This window comes from Micropterus dolomieu, linkage group LG06, assembly GCF_021292245.1.
Source record: "Micropterus dolomieu isolate WLL.071019.BEF.003 ecotype Adirondacks linkage group LG06, ASM2129224v1, whole genome shotgun sequence".
NCBI lineage: Eukaryota > Metazoa > Chordata > Actinopteri > Centrarchiformes > Centrarchidae > Micropterus > Micropterus dolomieu.
This window is the reverse complement of record NC_060155.1, coordinates 12720193-12739306: the sequence shown is the minus strand read 5'-3', so window position 1 is coordinate 12739306 and position 19114 is coordinate 12720193. Positions and strand designations below refer to the sequence as shown.

Here is a 19114-nt window from a genome sequence, read left to right as displayed (position 1 = left end):
TGTATTCTAACTGAACATGCCTATAAAGTACATAAAGGTGTGTAGATTGGTATCTCTACGTGGCCCCCTGCACAGTGCACCCTCGTAGCCCTCATTCCTTTTACCGTCATCTGAATGGCCTGATCTCCAGAAGCCGTGGCCCTCCTCAGCAGGGGAGTGGCAGTCGGCTCTCCACCCAATTAATAATGATTCTCCAGCCCAGTGATGAATGGAGTACCCTAATTGGATGGCATTGTGAAAACACTGGGACGCATTTCAGAGGCCATAAAACTGATGTCACCAGAGCGGGATGATCAATCAACAAGATTGATACGCCGGATAACAACAACAATGGCATTGACGCCTCCTAAATGGGGCTAAGCATTTATAATCATTATGCTTTTTTATCATGGTCTCTGACAGCTTCTCTTTAAAGTCTGAATGGGTCTGTTGACCACATTGTTGTTTAGAGTGAACATCATCGACACCTTGGAGATAAGTGGTGCTGTTTTTGTTGTTAGTATAGTATGTGGTCACATCAGAATACTGGTTAAATCTCAGACCTGATCACTTTGTAGTTTTGGCATGGTTACTTGCACGTGCTATGCGTGTACAGAAGCAGTTTGAAGCTCCTTGCATAGTTTTCAAGTGTAGTCTATTCAAGACGTCCACTACTTCTGTTTTATTTGACATTACTTAGCTCTTAATGGGACTCTCCTAGCAGAGTTACACAGTCACATTAAAGCCTTGAATGAGCGATGGCTGGCATTATCAAGCATCATCAAATGTCGTCAATAAGTGCTTTACCCAAGTCAGATTGCTCCTGGACGTCCTGAAGAGGAAATCTAAGAGTAATCAGGCTGCAGGAGGCAGATTCTGAATGTTTCTCACGTCATCAAACACGCACATTGTTTTCTATCTCTCTCATGGTTCTCTGAGAGGTTTTCTATTAGCACCACCTTGTCTGTTCTGCTGAATGCTCCGGAATACAGACGTATTGCTTAAATATTGGATTCACCCAAGTCTGGGATGTGAGTTGTGTCTCCTGTTGAAAGAACAGGAGAGAGAGAGGAGAAAAAAGGAAAGGAGAGGTGGGATCCTTGAATAAATTGCTATCAGTTTATCTCATTTACGGGGTAATCAGAAGCGTGCAATGCAGGCTGAAATTGAATTTTAGTGGTTGTGAAGCATCATAAATCAAAACGGCGTGCTCGTCTTAAGGTGAGAAATCATTTTGGTCAACATGGGACGTGTAGGATGTAGGAAACTGTTGCTGCACCTTCATTTCCAAATACGGTACTACAGTACTTGGTCAGACTCTTCTACATGGCTGCTGAAGTAGGGGAAAGTCTTAGACATATTTTATAACCTCAAGTTCATTATTGTGATTATGAAAGGCTAAATGGCAGACTAATAGTACAGAAATAATCATTTGTCTGCAAACTATAAAAAAAAAGCTTTAGTCGAGTTAAGAGTATTGTTTTGACTTTAAAATGCATTTAATTCAACTCTGTGGAAAGCAAGATTTCTCTCTAATCAACTTAAAGCCATATTTGGATAATGTATGAATTCTCTGTTATGTCAATGGTGCTACACTTCCACCAAGGATCTGCACAATGGACACAGTCCATAATATCCTAGTGTAATAATATCAGAGCTGTGTGGTATAATGAACTTCTCATGTGCTTAAAGAATGATGCAGGATGCATGGCGAGACAACTGACAGCCCCGTAATGTGTTTCCCAGCAGCCGCCCGGCGACGAGCTTTCTCGGTGTGTCGCTCGCCATAAACCCACTGGAAAATCGATGGCCGATAAAGAGTTGTGTTCAGGGGGAGCCCCCTCTGATTAATGCAGACTGTCAGGGAGCATCATTAATGTATTTCTCTTTTAAAGAAAGTGTATCAAATGTTCATTGTTTCGTTTTTTTTAGCTTGTCCAATGTAGCGAGAGGTGCAGGAATGGAGGGAAATTGTGATGAGAGTCTCCTTCCTGATTCTTCCAGTTTTATGGATGAAGATATTTACTCGTACTTAGGTCACAGAAATCAGGGAGAAGACAAGAGTGTCCAAAAGTGCTTGCCTCAATGTTTTTAAAGTAAAGAAAGTGTTAATGTCTTTATCTCCGTCACAAGATTAGATTTGAAGCAATTCTATAGACAGACAGCCAATCCAACCAAATTGCATCAAACTTTACTTGCATGTTTGTACATTTTGAGCATAATTGCAACAATCCTGCAGTCTAAAGTTGACTAAAAGTAAAATTACTCGTACAGCAAGACATTCACCCTCCGAACTATAATGCACTCAAATGTGCTGCATTGTGTTTGGAACAGAAGGAGTGGGGTCAATTCACTTTTATTTTGATGAATTAATTTTTTTTCCTAAATCAGTTCTTAAGCCTATTCTCTCATGAAAGATTCAAAAATGGTTTTTAATCAAGTAGTTATATTTGACAGTTTTAAATTGATTGAATTTTTAGTGGTTAAAAACACTCTTCTACTGGATTGCATCGGTAATTAGGGGAGGATAGGGAAATCTTTTTTTGCGTTTAGAGAAAGTTGACTGCTAAACTTACACAGAATCCTAAAAGGAGGGTGCTATGGTTATTACGCATTCTTAATTACCGTTTATTAAATTAATGTCATGTCATTCTGCTCAAAATGACATAGTAGAAGTTGAGCAGTTGTTTGGCTTTAGTGTTTGAGCTCAGAGCCTTCATCAGGGTTCCAGAAGGTGGAAGCTGTTGGAAAAGATAATTTACCATTAGATGAGGCTGGGATGCATCATACAGAAAATAATGTGGGTCCACTGGGATCAATGATGTCGTTTCTAGTAACTTGACAATTTATTATTAAGATGAATTGGCTGTAGAAATCTGAATTGGCCATGTTATATTCTTAAAAGTACTATTAACACTTCCTTGCCAAAATCAAAACCACTTTTCAGTGATGTCTTTTTAGTTAAGATAGTGTATATTCTGTACATTACAATTAAACAGGCTCAAAGACAGAGAGAAGGACAACGCTGGTAATTTAACCAATGGTCAGATTTGTCTTTAATTTTTTAACTTTTATTAACATACGTCTGCTCTCGGATTTCTTTCATGACCTTACACTGCCTAAGAACTGCGGTTTTAGATCAGAAGAAAAGAATTCTTGTCAGAGTCTCGTTCCTGACTCTCATCATCTACAGATTAGGTGGATCAAAGAATCGTGGTCTTTCTGTGCTCACACTCCAAGTTAACCTGCATTGGTTGCTGACACAAAAATGGTGTTCAGTTATATATTGTCTGTCCAACTTAATCCAGTATCCTTTTGTCATGTACCTTAGTAAACTAAGGGTTAATATCCTCTGGAGTCCAGCTGAGGATTAGGAAATGGAGGTTTAACTGCCTGTGCTAATGGTGGGTGTTTATCTCAATACTTTGTTTTGTCACTCCCCGACTCGCTCTCATTTCCGAAAGCTGTCCCTGGAGCCTCCACTCTTGTAATGGCTTAGCTTTCTGAGCGCCACAGTATGGAGGGAAAGGAATAACAAGATTCTCATTTGGGCTCCATACACACTGCCCACAGATACATGTATAATTGGCCCTGTTTTCATTCTGCTCTGTTGTTAAATGCACTAGCTATTAGGGTAGTGGTATTGGTGCTGATTTCATGTGTTTGTTTATTGTTGGAAGGTGTGTTGTGCTTGTGCATGTAAAAGTGTGTAGAAGTATTTGTGTGTGTGTGTGTGTGTGTGTGTGTGTGTGTGTGTGTGTGTGTACACGAGCTTGCATGCGTGCGTGTATGTGCGTGTCGGATAGATAAAGAGTGTGCTCTATCTCTCTCTCCCTCCCTGTTCTCTTCTTTCTGAGTTTGGTCGTGGTTCCCCTGGGGCCCCTGTCGCAGTAATGGCCTGCTCCTGATTGCTCTGATACAGGTTAGGAATATTGGCTTTAATGATGTGTAAAATGAGCAAGCAGTGCCTGTGACATTTACAGATGGCACCGCCTTGGCCTGTTCTTCCCAACTGCTCGTTAATTCACAGGAACGGCAAGCACTTCTTTAAGTGACTGCCTGATGCATGCATACGACACAACACATCCTACACACCAAAACAATAGCTCACCTTGTGCACCTCTGCACCTTCTCATCATTTCAGCCAAGTGTTCACACAAATGGATAAAAAAAAGGAGTCCTCAAGGCTAAGAACTGTTAAGTCCTTTCTAAGGGTTCGTCACACCGGTCTCCAGAGGTCTTTGAGAGGCTTAGACAGAATAGATGCTGCGTTGCTGCCTGCTGTATAGACAGCACAGCTGGGCTCAACACCAAACCCTGAGGTGCTAATCTGGTCCACAGGTCCTCAGTGGTGCATCTGCTGCACGCACACAGCAATGGAGTTATCACAGTCTTCAGGTCACCCTCGTTTCTCTCACGTTCCACTTTGATTTTCAGGACAAACAAACACATTTTATGAGGTATTAAAATATGACACACAGCACCTAAACAAGTTAAAAAATGTATTTTAATGACAGCCAGTATCAATACAACAATGTTAAAATACTCCAAGTAACACACCTGCATTGAAAATCCTACTTAGCTAAATGAATTTAAAGCATCAAAGTAATTATATATTTGAAAATATGTGATTGTTAGTACTGATGCATCTGGTCGCATTTTAATTCAGTTCAATTCAGATTTATTTATATAGCGCCAACTCACAACAAAAGTTATGGGGCGATGGAGCTAATACTTTATATACAGTTTGGTATTGCAGTCCAGGGGTTCCCAACCTAGAGGACGGGGCCTAATCCAAAGGGTTGTAAGATATATTTGAAGGGTTGTAAGATGATTATTATGTTAAGAAAGAAGAAGAAACTTCTGCTGCCCAGATTTGTATTTTCACTTTACTTTTTACTGGACAAAAAGGTTAGTAACTGGAATTGGGAACTGGGAATTGTATTTTATAATATTATATATTACATATATATTATAATATAAAATCTTTATTTGAAAAGTAACTGATAACTAAAGTTGTCAGAGAAATGTAGTCACATTCTACTTATTAAGTTGCTGCTAGAAGCCGTCAAGTATCTGATGAATAACATCTGTAACTGAGAGGTCCCTGAACTGTTTTATGATCCATGTAAATGGTGGACGAAGATGTGTATCTTTATCTGTACCTTCCTCTTTGTAGCTCTATGACCATTACACTCTAATTTCCTTTTTATTATGCCATGTTAATTAAGGAAAATCATATTTTGCTCATTCTTCACAGTTGGCTCCTCCATTGGCTTTAAATTGTCTTCTTCCTTGTCCGCCCACTGGCAGAGCTGTGTTAATTTATTTCTAATTGGCAAGAACTTGTTGATTGTGGGCTCACAGATAGGTTTGGTCAGGAGGTTAATGCTCATGTTAATGTGGCATGGTGATCGTTCCTCTGCTAGCCATGTGCTAAATGCAACCATTGAGTAATAATACAAGTGCTAATGGCCCTTTTACAAGCTCATCATGGCAGGTGCCTGTAAGATCGCAGTGATACCTTTGACACATTGTTCATGCTCAGATTTACTGTCTCTGAGAGGACCACTTTGACCTCAGTATCATGCTTAAATGGAACAGAATTACTTTGGCTTACTGAACTGCCACACTGTGGACGACATTAAAAAGTAATTTCACTGTGCTGGAGCTGCATGTAGTGACAGGACCCATGTCACACTGCTGCACGTGGTCCTCTGTCTCTTTAGTGGATACAGTATGTCTCACATGTGCATTACTATGCATGGAGAATTAGATTAGGTTAGGTTTTCCCTTGTATACTCATCAGTTTAAGAAACCAGCCATCCGTTGCTTTTTTAATCTCCATAATGAAAGTGTTTTAATGCCTCCAATTTATTGCCTGGGCAGCCAACAGAATAATTAGCTTTGTTCAGGTTTTTTAAAAAGATGAAAACACAAGTATAACAATATTTGAGTCCGGGAACCACAAATTATAATCAAATGCATTAGTTATTGTACCTGAAGTTATATTGGACACAACAAAATTGATCTCTACTGTATGTATTCCAATTAGTGTGTGTGTGTGTGTGTGTGTGTGTGTCAGTGTATCTCTGCATGTATCTCTGTATCTCTATATATATATCTATCTCTCTTATCAAAACCAGTGCTTTAACATATCAGACTCACATAAACACTATTTCAGTGGGAGTCTAAATAAAGAGGCTTCCAAGCCTTTATTGATTCTCTGTGACCTGTAGTCGATTCCACAAACTAAATCAGATAACTGAAGTTGGTGTCGAGCTAATTGGATTATTGCTTTCCCCCTGAAGAGATGGCCTCCACCGCAGCACAGGGATTGCTACATTAGTGACGTCCGTCAGACATCTGTCATTTAACAGCACAGGGCTGTGTCTCGTACCAAGGAGGGCGATTTGATTAGAAATATAAAGTGTAGTAATTAATTTAATTAGGTGAGATTTGATTAGTTTTGTATGATCTTCTCATCACCAGATTGCATACTTTTATAAATCATACAGAAATAATTTAATATTAAAAATCACACACATCAAATGTCAGAATGAATTATATTGGAAGTATAAATATATTCTGTACATTAAACACATTTTTCTTTTTAATCTAACTTCTATTAATGATTAATAAATAAAAATGCATCCCCCTTGTGTCTACTTGCCTCCAGTCCTCCAAACATGGTTTATGCAAATGAGATGACTATTTGCATAGACATAATTAGGTAATTACAAATCATTTGGCTATGAGCTCAAGCATGTGCACAGACCAGAGATGTTACACAAGCCACAGTGTACAGTACGGAGTTAATGAATTGCTTCTGAACAGCAGAGGCATTATAGCATGTGTTGGAACATATGTTGTGTCAGACCTCTTGTTTGAAAACGACAGGTGACATTTTCATAAATCTTAGTTAAACACAAAGAGTGGGAGAAAAAAACATTGCGGATTCGTAATTTTCAAAGCCAGTTTGAAGCAAGATTAGTTTTCATTATTTCAAAAACCGACAAATGCATTTAAGAAAAAAATCCCATTGGTAGGACTTTGGCAAAAACTCAAAAACAACCAAAGTATAAAAAAAACCCGGTTGAGTTTGGACATAGCAGCTATGCTTAAAATTCTGTTGCGTGCATCAATAACAGCGGATAGAAGCAAAAGAAAGAATATGTTGAGAAATGGGTAATACAAACTGCATTTTAAATTAATTTAAATTCTGGGAAAATGTTGAATTTATCCAGAAACTATGGTGCAATGTTTTTAACGATGAAGCTTTTTTTTATTTCTTACAACTCTGATTGACTTGTTTTCCACTGCAAAGGCGGCGAAAGCTCTTGGGCACTGTAGTATTTACACCTGTCGGCCATGCCAAAATGGCGGGCAAAACATAATTTCTTAGAAAAGAAGTTGAAATAATTAGAACTAAACTTTCACTCATTTTTCTCCAGACCCCTTTCATTTTTCGCGTGTTGAGTCTGCACAGGAGGTGCCAAGAAACCATTTGAGTGTTGCGGAGTTCAACAGAAGCCCATTCCATCGTGGATTCGCACATGGATGGGCCTTAGTCTCTGAGCTGTGGCACTGACTTGCAAAGTCAGAATTCAACACCAACATGTGTGTTGCTTAAGTACAAATTTCTTGTTTATTTGTGTTTTCCAGAGCAAGAGGATTCCTTTGAGTTCATCATTGTGTCGTTGACGGGTCAGACGTGGAACTTCGAAGCATCTACGTATGAGGAGAGGGAACTGTGGGTCCAAGCAATTGAGAGCCAGATCTTTGCCAGCCTGCAGTCTTGTGAGAGCATTAAGAACAAGGTAGGTCATAAAAGATGAGAAATATCAGAACCAAACAGGTATAGCGATTATCGTGTAATCACAGCATCGTCATCATCCCACAGTTTTGCTGCTTCATTTACATTCCTATTTTTCTTTTCTTTCCAACCTGTATTGTGCCCTCCCCCGCCCCTCCTCACCCACTTCAAGCTGTCACATGTGGGAGGTTGTCAGACAGGTGTACCGCGGTATGGGGGATGTCTTATTAGAACTGACAGACATCAGAGATAGAACACGGCTTGTGTCAGCATACTGGGGAGACACGGCCTCATTTTCATATTCATATTTTCTCTGCCTCAGTCTTTTCCTAAGACTTTCAAAAACCTCTTCCCTCCCTCTCATCGAAGGTTGTCTATCATTTGAGTCCAGCTATGTGTTTTCCTTCTCTTACTCTTGCAATAATTAGTTCCTGCTGACTTATTCTCTTATTCTCTCTTATTTCTTACAGTCTCGGTTAGGCAGCCAAAGTGATGCAATGGCTATCCAGTCCATACGAAACGTGAGGGGGAACAGCTTCTGTGTGGACTGTGATGCCCCCAGTGAGTATAATTCTTCACCACAACAGCTGATTTCTCATTAATAAAAGCTTTGTATGGAAGGAAACAAATACTTTAATTTCCCAAACATTTCATTTTGAGTGTTTTTTGCATTAAAAATTACAGTTATAGACCACACTATCTCTAGCCAATGCAACACAGTTGTTGCAGTGCAGCATTACAAAGGGAGAGACTCCACTTAGGGGGTTTAACATCAGTTAGAACAGCTGGTGATGTTATGTTTAAGACATTCAGTCATTTGTTTACCTGCAATTACACAAGTACATTTATTTGCAAAATATTTTAAAAAAATGGATTGGGTTTGGGTTTACCACTTGCTTGCTCACAGTAGCCATGATGGCTATGGCTGATTGGCTACAACACCTTTCATTCATGGGAAACATGCCCCCATACATAGATTTTAAAATAATGTTGGTATATTTACTTAAAAGGTAACTTTAACATTCTCTGTGTTGATTTTAAACCTGGTGACTTTATTGAACATGATAGCCTATTCTGTTTCTTTTTTGTTATCATATTATGATGCAACCTGCTGTAACTTGGTTAATAATATAGGCAGTAGTTTTGGTTAAGTCAGGTTTATTAAAAGTGTAAAATGACCAATGACATGATCCTAGTACACTTGCAGAGACACATAAAATTGGGTGTTTTTTTCAAAGACTAAAAACATCACAATGGATTTGATCTTTTTATTTGATCGGTCTGGTTAAGCACATTCTATTTTACCAGCTCAGTCTGTGTATATTAGATATGGCTGTAACAGACAGTAAAACATTAGTCAATCTTGTACATTAAGAGTGAAACATCAGGAATACCACACCCAGGGCAACAGTATAAAACTTATCATGTACAGTCTCTTTGCTGATGGGATATTTCTGAATTGCCTAAGAGAAAACAGTGCACTGAAATGTTATCAGCATGTTTAGGCATTTCCTTGTTGGCATCAAGACTCAGTGGCCACGATGGATTCTGCTTCTTCTATCCTCAGGGGGGAAAAAAACAAACAAAATCATGAATGTTGAATAATGTAAGATGTTCAAAAAGCAGAATCTTCAAAGATCCAAGTTTGAAGCTAAAATCTGTGAAATAAAATTTGCATAAAGTTATGATTCCTTAACTGGAAGTTAAGTCTCCGGTTCAGTCTAATTTATAAAGCTTCTCTTGTAATTATTTCTTATCTTTCCATCATGCAGACCCAGACTGGGCCAGTCTCAACCTGGGCGCCTTGATGTGCATCGAGTGCTCTGGGATCCACAGAAATTTGGGCACCCACCTGTCCCGTGTCCGCTCCCTGGACCTGGATGACTGGCCAGTGGAGCTCAGCATGGTGATGACAGCCATCGGTAACTCGATGGCCAACAGTGTGTGGGAGGGTGCTTTGGAGGGCTACACCAAACCAGGGAGCGACAGCACCAGGTTAGCATCCTTCTACAAATAAAGGTGCAGCTTAATGAAGCGTGCAGAGATTATAGAATGAGAAGGCAGCGCTGTCTTCCCTCCATTAGCTGCTGTTTATTAGCCACCCACATTTCGGCAGAGGCAGTACACACCACAAAGTGCTCCATAAGAAGCACCAGGGGTCCATAAATGTCAGACTGCTGAGCCAAGAACAGTGTTTCAAGTTTGAGCATCAGCCTGTCCTGTACACGTTGATCACATGCCTCTGTTTTATTTGAGTCAGTACTGTCAGTATCTATATCTCCCCATCTCTTCAATTTAGGATATAATATCTATAATTCCACCTGTTGTCTAGTGCGCCTGTCCCTCTACTGACTTGACTTGAAAACCATAACTCATGAAAGGAATGTTGTGTGTCATCATTTTGAACCTACTAGATAAATACCCTGACTAGCTCCAAATCCATCAAGTTTGTCACTTGACATGTAAGCACTAATCAAGAAGAGATCTTTTAATCTGAACCACATCTGAAATAGGTCCAGGCAGTTTGTTCCTGCTCGATATCGGTGTACACAGATGAGTTTAATAGTAAGTAGGAATGTGGATTTTTTTCAGAATATATACAGAATTTTCCTTTGTTTACTTTTGAAACAAGTAGCTTTTCTATCTTTTTAATGTGTATCTCTTAAATTATACTTTGCCACTTACTCGGTACTGCCCTGCCCTAACTTACCCTACTGACTATCTGTTCCCTTTCCTCAGAGGTACCCAGATCTATCTGGTAGGAGGATTGTTTATCTCTTGGTGACAGGTGAGACCTAGTGTCCCAGTCTGACTAATGACCTGCTGTGTGGCTGTGCAGGTAATTAAGCACACCATTATGGCTAAACCCCACCCCAAGAGCCGGGCCCTCGGGCTCAAAGCTGCCGTGTCACATATCCATCACATGGGGCCGGGTCATCACTCTGTCTGTCACAGCAAAGACTGTCTGTAGGGTCTCCCTGGTGGCATTAGACTGTTTTAACATCACAGCTTTGTAACTTTGTTACGAAAAGTGGCATACCAACAGAGAAACATAGCTGGTTTCTTAATTTTCTACTGCTGCTTCTGCTGTTGCTGCTGCAGCTGTCAAAGTTAAAATATTATTTAAATATATTGTAGATACAATCTTAAGCCTTTACCAAGGAGCATGTCATGTTGCCCACTAATTAGTTGAGAATCAGAGGTTAAGTATTTAATATGTTAGCAGATATGCACAATATCACATGCATTTTAGCAGTATAAGCATACATCAAAAACCTTTTTGACCAAATTTCACTGAAATCTGTCAAAGGTTGGGCCATTGGCCACAGGACAAGTGACTTAATTTTACATTTTAATTTGGTAGATTGTGCAGCATTGGTGGACGAATGGATTCCTTGGATGCTTTCTTGTTATGTTGTAAATTTAAGCTAGAGCTAAACTGTTAGTGGACTAATGCGGTACAAATTTATTGTTCACCATAGTGTAAAAATGTAAACTGTGCAACATGCAAGATAACATACATCTTTTACTATGATCATATATATATATATATATATATAGTTGTTGATACAACTGGGATCAAGCACAAAATTACACAAAATTAATCAACGATATTGATAATTGATTAATCACATTTACATCATTAAAATGCAAAATGGACACTGGTTATAGCTTGTAAAATGTGAGGACTTGATGCTTTTCTCATAATAGTATTTGTAAGTGAAATACCTTGTCGCAAAAACCAAGTAATAGAAAGAACTAAAACAGTATTAAGACCAAAACTGCACCTTGAATCCCATACTAATACCATACTCTGTCTTTCTCCTTCTCTTACACACCTTAACTATTTCATGGCGGGGATAGACTACTAAAGTCGATTTTTATTATGAAAAAGTAAAGAAACAATTCACATTGACTACTACTTGCTCGCATCACCCATAACCAGAAACATGAGGAACGACTATTGCCTATTGCCAAGGCTGAATACATTTTCTGATCTTGAACTTCTAGCACTAAAATACATAAGGCTCATTTAACATAACCTTAAAATCCACTTTCCAGTTTTTGTTTCAATGGAGCAGTTTTAGCATGCACTTCTGCAAAAAACAACTATTGGTCATACAGTTCACCGTGAGAGACCTTTTCATGTGCACACACTCTGACCATATAACAAAAATGCTCACTGAAATGCTGTTTCAGTTTGCTAATGAACACCTTTACATTGCTTTTTTTCATTCTACTGGTAGTTTCAGGCCTTTTCCTCTTGAATCCATCCTGCACTCTCCGGCCAGTTCAGAACTGAATGATGGCCTACAGTTATTTATTGAATGGTATCTGTGCTAAAGTGCTCCACTGTGGACTTGATGAAAGATTATTGATGTTGATTCCTCTCCCTACCACTGTCAGTCCCACGTCGCCCCGAGCAGGAAGGTTCGTCATTGTCTAAAAAATCCGATCTTATCCCGCAGCAGCATCTCCATTAGTTTTCACTGTCAAACAATAAATCTCATTTGCAGCATAACTAATCTCCAGACAAAAAACAGCAGTTGTAAATATCATATATGGCCACTGGTTATTGAGATGCTGATGATTTTGTTGCTGATAGAACAATGTACCCTTGTGGGGTAAACGCTGGTATCAAATTATTTTGCTTTATCATGAATGATGAATTACAACCAACTTAATGGGGTGTCATTTTTTTGTTTCTTTCTTTTAACACCATCAATTCTGACCTGACTCTCTTTGTGTGAATGCTCCTCTTAACTTGAGCGGAGCACATATGAGAGGATTTTAATTGTGTCATTGTGACATTGGTGACAGGTAGCAGCTTTGTGATGGCACCCAGGCAGGCAGTGTATGGCTTCCAAATCCCACTAAACATTAGTGACACCTAATCTAAACGATTCAGTAACTACCTGAATATCAACTCAGTGTCTGATTGAATGTCTTCTGCAAGACTAGTTTTACCCCTTTTACATTTTTGAGATTTAACTTAAAAGCATTCATCCACAGGATTGGTTTAGCTTATGATATTCTGGATCGAAAGAACACAATATATAGATTTGTCGTGCGCAGAGCCACACAGCAATACTAAAACTTACTGGTGTACATCAGACTGATTACAGGCATCATAATGAGAAGCATGTTTATATCCATGCTTATGTGCATATATGTATGTCACCCAATCCCCTGTTTTTAGATCTTGCAGAAGAATGCATGGTACCGCTTTCTAATAAGCCACACTGTAACAAGTTAAATTGTAACTAATGGCTATATTACATAATAGATCATTTGGTAATGCTTTTTAGATCCGTTATAAGCCATTAAAACATTGGATTGCCAGGTTGTCCCTTTTGGTTGGTGTCAATACATTAATAAATGCTTATGTGTTTCTCACTTTCTTATAAGCCACTATGCCTATTATTAAAAGATTAATAAAGGCTTTCAATCATTTGCTCTGCAGTTTTAAGTGCAAAGATTGTGTTAAAATGGATTGATTTCCAGAAGTTAAGAAGTCAGATGTCTTAAACAGTGAAAAGGATTTTTCACAACCTGGTAACCCAAAAGCTGTCCTCATTCAAGGCTCATAACTCTATAAAGAATTAACGATTTATTAATCATTAACAAGCTATTAGTTACAATTTGTAACCCATTTAGAAAGGGTGCTTAATTAAAAATCAAGTCTGACCTGGCTAGGCTACAGTTCAATCCGTGATAATAAATTTGTGTGAGCCGTGCATCGTGGCTGCTCTCTGCAGTCAGCATATTGGAGGGGAGTTGTTCTTTTAATTATCACCTGGGAGTCGTTGTGTTTTGCATGCCACCTCTAATTGCTTGGCATGTTCGTGGTAAAAAACACCCCAGACTGTTTTGACGGATACTGTGGGGGAGGTCCAACAGCTAACTTTACCCCTCATCTTCTACAGAAACACACATACGCACACACACGCACACGCACAGACACCAGTTCTCATTTGGGGGAGATGTCCTGGAGCGTGGACGGATGTGGACGGCTATCCCTCACTGACGCGGGCCTCTCACTGTCACCCTCTGTAGGCTCCGCGCCGCCCTCGGCCACAGGCAGGTAATAGCTCTGATGAGAGCCCTCCACTTTGTTTCAGAAATAATTTGCCACTCCTGCCGCCTGCAGGGGCTGCGTGGTAATAAAAATGAATCACACCGCTAACCTCTCCAAACCTGGCCCCGCTGCCTCTGTTAACCCCTTTCGCTCTGGCAGTGGCGTCTTGACTCGTCCTCCCAAGCTGTTTGTCACGTTTACAACACCGGTGCTGTAGCCATAAGATTCCTTTTCTAGGATTTGTCCACAGCGGCCTCTTTCCTCCACGTTAGTCCCCAAAACGCAGAGCAAAGCTTCCAGGCTACTCACAGGTTAGGAGGGCTGGAACGGTGACTCTCAAAAGAGCTTTTAGAATAGCCGGCCTTGCCAGGAGCCCTGGTGGAGGAAGGGTAATTAATTAAGACAAATGAATGACTGGGTCTTCCCATGTCCTTCCTCTCTCTCTTTCTTTTTCTCTAAATGAAACCCACAGGTCAGTAATTAGCCCTGTGTGGGAGAAGTGGTACCACAGTCACTAATTGCCCACATGCCACCGGGTTTCAGGGCCAGGTAGACGGAAAGGAAGGACCAATTCATTATGGCGCAATTCATTAACCATGCAATTTAGTTCTAATATTGTTAGCGTTACAAAATCATAACAAAAAACTTCTTGTCTGATGACGTGAAAGCAAAAGGATCCAAGAAAGTCCCTTTATGTGACCAAGATTTTGAAATGTGTACGCATGTGAAAGCAGGCTGCATACATAAGCAGGGCATGTGTTATCGTCCCCTCAGCTTTGTGTGTAAGCCGAGGGTTCAGCAGGGGTTAACAGCATGAGCATTTAAGGGTGTTAGTCTTGCTGGCACAAAAACACAGCCACTCCATCACAAGGAGTCTGACAACCTCATTAATGTCACAATATATTCAACTCATCCCTCTGCCTGCCTACGGCACCCAGATGCTCTCCATTGGCCTTCTCTATAGAGCTCAACACAACAACCTTTTGAATTCTGGTCATCTGTTCAGACCGCACTCTGGAAGCAAGAAAAGTAGCATCTATTCCACTTGTTAAAATATTTGTCTTAATTCTTTTGCTGCTGTTTTTCTCAGAGCAGAGCATACCATGTCTTCACTGTACCCGCTGGACCATAGGGGGTCTTATTTCACACTTTCACTGCAACGTTTACTGTGTTGCTCCTTCATTTCTTGGCCATAGCAACCTTTGATGCTTTGGGGCCCAGCTTTCTTTCCCTGTTGTGTGCGCTTTTTTTTTTCATCTCTGTCGTTTCCCTCTGAGCCCCTTCTCTGTCTTTCTGCTGCTGTCCCTCTCCCTCACTCTCTGTCTCTTCCCTCCCCTCGGTTTGTGGAAGTGAAGCTGCTGGCTGCATGGGAATCGGTCCCATACAAGTTGCCCACCCCCACTGTGAGGTCTGTTCAAGCCCCCCCCCCCAACCCTCAAACACCATCACCACCATTTCTCCCCTTCACTGCGTCTATTTGATGAGTCCGTAGTGAATTTGGATCCTCGGGGAAGAGTAGGAGGAGCCCTAGAAGCTTTGATTGTTTAGGATGACTCAGATTGTTTGAAAGATGGGCGAGTGGTGGGACGGACATCCTCCTCTTCCTGTGGACCAATGCGCCTTTATTGCAGGCAGTCAGATTGGTCATTCTGTGGCTACTCCACCGCTGGCTCCACCCCCGCCGTCTCAGTTTCTCTTCCCTTCTTATAAATACCCGTTCGCCTTTGTCTTTCAGGCTTGACTAATTATCCTTGTTTGTCCCTCTTTATTTGAATTCAGTCATGTGTTCTTGACTCCGTGGGCTGGGTTTAGGAGAATCATTCCGCCATTTGCCACTTAATTAAGTCAGGGTCAGGATCCATTGCTCAACGGAGAGCTGAAAGGACAGAGCTCTAATAGAATTATAAAAGAGTCCTTTCTCTACTGTTAAGGCTGCCTTTATCTAGGTGGGCTCTGCGTAGGCAAATGAAAGGGGACACCAGCTCTGGACAGAAGCAAATTTCCACTTTAAACTCTGTAAGCATGATGTCTTACCAAGATTTCTTTCAAATAAAATTCAGTGATAGAAAGTCAAACAATGATCATCAGCTGTGAGATAACTCTGAATAATGGAGAAAGTTTGCAGCGTTGTACACATGGCTTGTTTTTAGTTGAAAGAGACACAGGCATTTTTATTGGGAACCTTAAGCTCCCCTCTGTCCCCTAAGCAACAGAGAAATTTAGAACAACTATGTGCTCAGGCCAGGGTGTGGAAATTGGTGTCTGTTGGTGCCCATGCCGTGTGTGTGTGTGTGTGTGTGTGTGTGTGTGTGTGTGTGTGTGTGTGTGTGTGAGAGAGAGAGTAACCATCAGTTCAATTTCCTAAATATGCCCCCATGCTGTAAAAATCCACTCTCCTTTGCCTCTCCACCTAGCCTCCTACTCTGTTCTGGCACTTTGACATGCTAAATCTGCTGATTTTATTTTTCTTCCTCCTGCGGTGAGGAAGTGTCCTTTTCAAGGGTCTCAGTTTCCCCCCCTGACTGTCTAAAGCCTAACTCTGTTTGGATTGTTTTTCTATTTCAAACAAAAGACAGAGGCGGGATTACCATTTCACTTCCTTTCACACTCTGTCTTTCTACTGGCAGCAGTTTAGGAATTTTTTAAAAACCACTGCCTGGCTACTTTTTTATTTATTTATTTTTTAAGTAGACTGTGTAAAAAGAACCATGGTTGAATTTAGAGTTCAGCATCAGCAGTGAGTGAGGCCTTTTTCCTGCAGGTCTTCGGGGCTGATTTTGTAGCGGAGTATAACAAAGTGTCCTCAGGGCTCCTTTCTGAGATGTTGACGTCTTCTTAATGGCTCTCCTCAGCCTTTTTGTTTCACATCTCGGTGCTAACTTTCTGCCTCATTTAGCTCATATCAATTCACTGGGCTCTACAGATTCAGCATCTCATTCATGGTCTAGCTTTCTGAAACAAACTTTGGACACCAGCTCTCAGTGATTGTTTTTAACCAAGCTTCGATTTTTGTTAAAGGTTGTACATTTTTTGCTTTAAGGATTACAGTTGGTTACAGCGTTTTCAGACATATATTATCCTATTTGGCAGAAGAAAAAAAATAAACTTGTTTTCAAAGAGTCCACCGGAAATAAGAGGGGAGGGCAGGACGGCCCCTTCCTGTTCTGAGAGTCCACTAGTTCTAAGGCCAATTGATTTGCTAACAGGCTTGTCTACACATAATGACTGAGTAGGGATTGATGGAAGTCTTACACCATAAAACTTTGAGACACTTCAATTGCCTGCCATTAGGGCTGTATTGTTGCTCACATAATACCCTCATCCTAAAGAAAAGATTTTCTCATGGTTAAGCAGAGTAAAGGACTTTATCCTCTACTTTTTCTTCGAGGTGATAACAAAAATGTACCCATATGCTTATAGATGCAACAGCTTTAAGACTATATTAAGATGTGGCTTGAGTTCCTTTATGAGCTTCTGGTGGTGTTTTGCAGTTAATCAATCTGTGCATGGGTGCTGATAAAGACCTGTACCTGTTCCATCACATGCTTAACTCCTGTAGTTTGGGCCGGTGCCAGGCTCTTCTGTGCAAGACAGACTGCTCTGTGAAGTGAGCCTGGCAGCTGACATATGAGTCTGAAAATGGTTGCTGTCTGTGGTAAGTTGGCAGCCTTGACACCTAGCTGCAAAGGTCGTAATAAAGGAGAGTGACTAATGTTGAACTGGTTACTATTGTTAAAACTGCTGCAGTAATTGAAAGTGAGCTATTTGGGGCCATGCTTAGGGTCAGTTCATACAAATTACAAAAGAACATATTTTCTCTTTTATGTCTATTTTACTATGCAGATTTTGTTCTTAATAAAGCAGGGTTTTAGAGATGTAGATATCTGTGGGTTATCTAGAGTAGCCAGGACATTGTTTCATGAATGAGATGTTTGTTGCTTTTGAATTTTTTTAAAGGATAAGGTAATAATCTTTTTTTTATTTTTCTTATTGTCAACAAATCCATGAAAAGACCAAAACCAACAAGCTGACCCTACTAATAAGTATTTTTCTGTGTAGGCAAAGTCTGATGCGGCTTATTCCTCTGTGCCATAGAGCTCCATTGTTGTCCAAAAACTAATAAAAACAAATCACTGAGCCACACTGTTGCAATGGGTGTTATGTTTCAACATTGTGATGAACATGGGCACTGTAGTTTATTTTAAGTTGAGCCCACATACCCATATAAAGCACCAAAATGTGTATCTATCTGCAGCTGAAAATAGTCTCCAACATATGTACCATTTACTCCTGTTTGATAAAAACTACAGTGCCTAGCTGTTTTAGGAAATAACTAGGCCTTTTTTAATGTAACCATAAATATGTGGGCTTTTTTTTGAGGATATAACTTTTCAGTTAAAATGGGCTTAGGACTGTGAGCCACCGACAGGGTAGGGAAGATGGACAATATTGAGAGCCAGACTAACACATCATTGGTTTTGGTGTTTTCATGGGATTTGTTGACACCAAAAAGAACATATAATAACATCAGTTTTATCCTGAGCACCACAAATGAAATCTCACGGATGGATAGAATCAATTAAAACCAAATGTGTGTGTGTGTGTGTGTGTGCGGCAAAATACTACTTTTTTAATTTGGGTGAACCAACCCTTTAATACATGACTAAATATATATAATTTAATGTGTAGGTGTGATGTTCCGTTGCTCTTCCAAAATGTAATTAAGTTGTACTGTTTGTTGTCACTGTGATTATGATGAAATTGAATTGAATTAGATTGTCAGTTTCTACTTGCTGCTAGAGCCTCGACCCGCTGATAGAGAGTCCCGTGAGAGCCTTGTCACTCTAGCTAGCGTCGCCGCTTCTACTTATCCGTAGAAACCTTCTCCTTTCTGTCACTCACCCACAAATCCAAACAACGGCCTCTTTCTGCTCCCCTTATCACACCGGCTGACAGGGTCACGGGGTTAGTGCCACACTGGGCATGCTCAGTCATTCACATATTGATATTGATTTTTTTTTTCTTTCTTATTTGGACAGTTTGTATGTGGGCAGAGAATGAAACGGGGGTCAAGATGGAGAGCAATAGATAGAATTCTGCCTGGCGATAGAAGATGGAGCCTTCCCTCAGTCTCTATTCTCTGCTGCAGGCTGGAGTGAAGGAGCCCCACATCCCACCGTCCCTCTCTGGCTGCCATTCAGCCCCATCGATCTGACTCAGGGCCCAGCCACCCCAAGGGA

At 40.4% G+C, this 19114-nt stretch overlaps 1 protein-coding gene across 2 annotated transcripts in view; it reads left to right on the top strand.

Moving 5' to 3' along the window:
- Positions 1 to 19114, top strand: part of agap3 (ArfGAP with GTPase domain, ankyrin repeat and PH domain 3) — a 113892-nt gene that overhangs the window by 89868 nt on the left and 4910 nt on the right. For both annotated transcript variants that reach the window (XM_046051366.1, XM_046051365.1), the window contains exons 14-16: positions 7645 to 7799; positions 8266 to 8356; positions 9568 to 9790. In XM_046051366.1, the coding sequence (XP_045907322.1) occupies positions 7645 to 7799; positions 8266 to 8356; positions 9568 to 9790 (469 nt within the window). The remainder of the gene's footprint in view (positions 1 to 7644; positions 7800 to 8265; positions 8357 to 9567; positions 9791 to 19114) is intronic.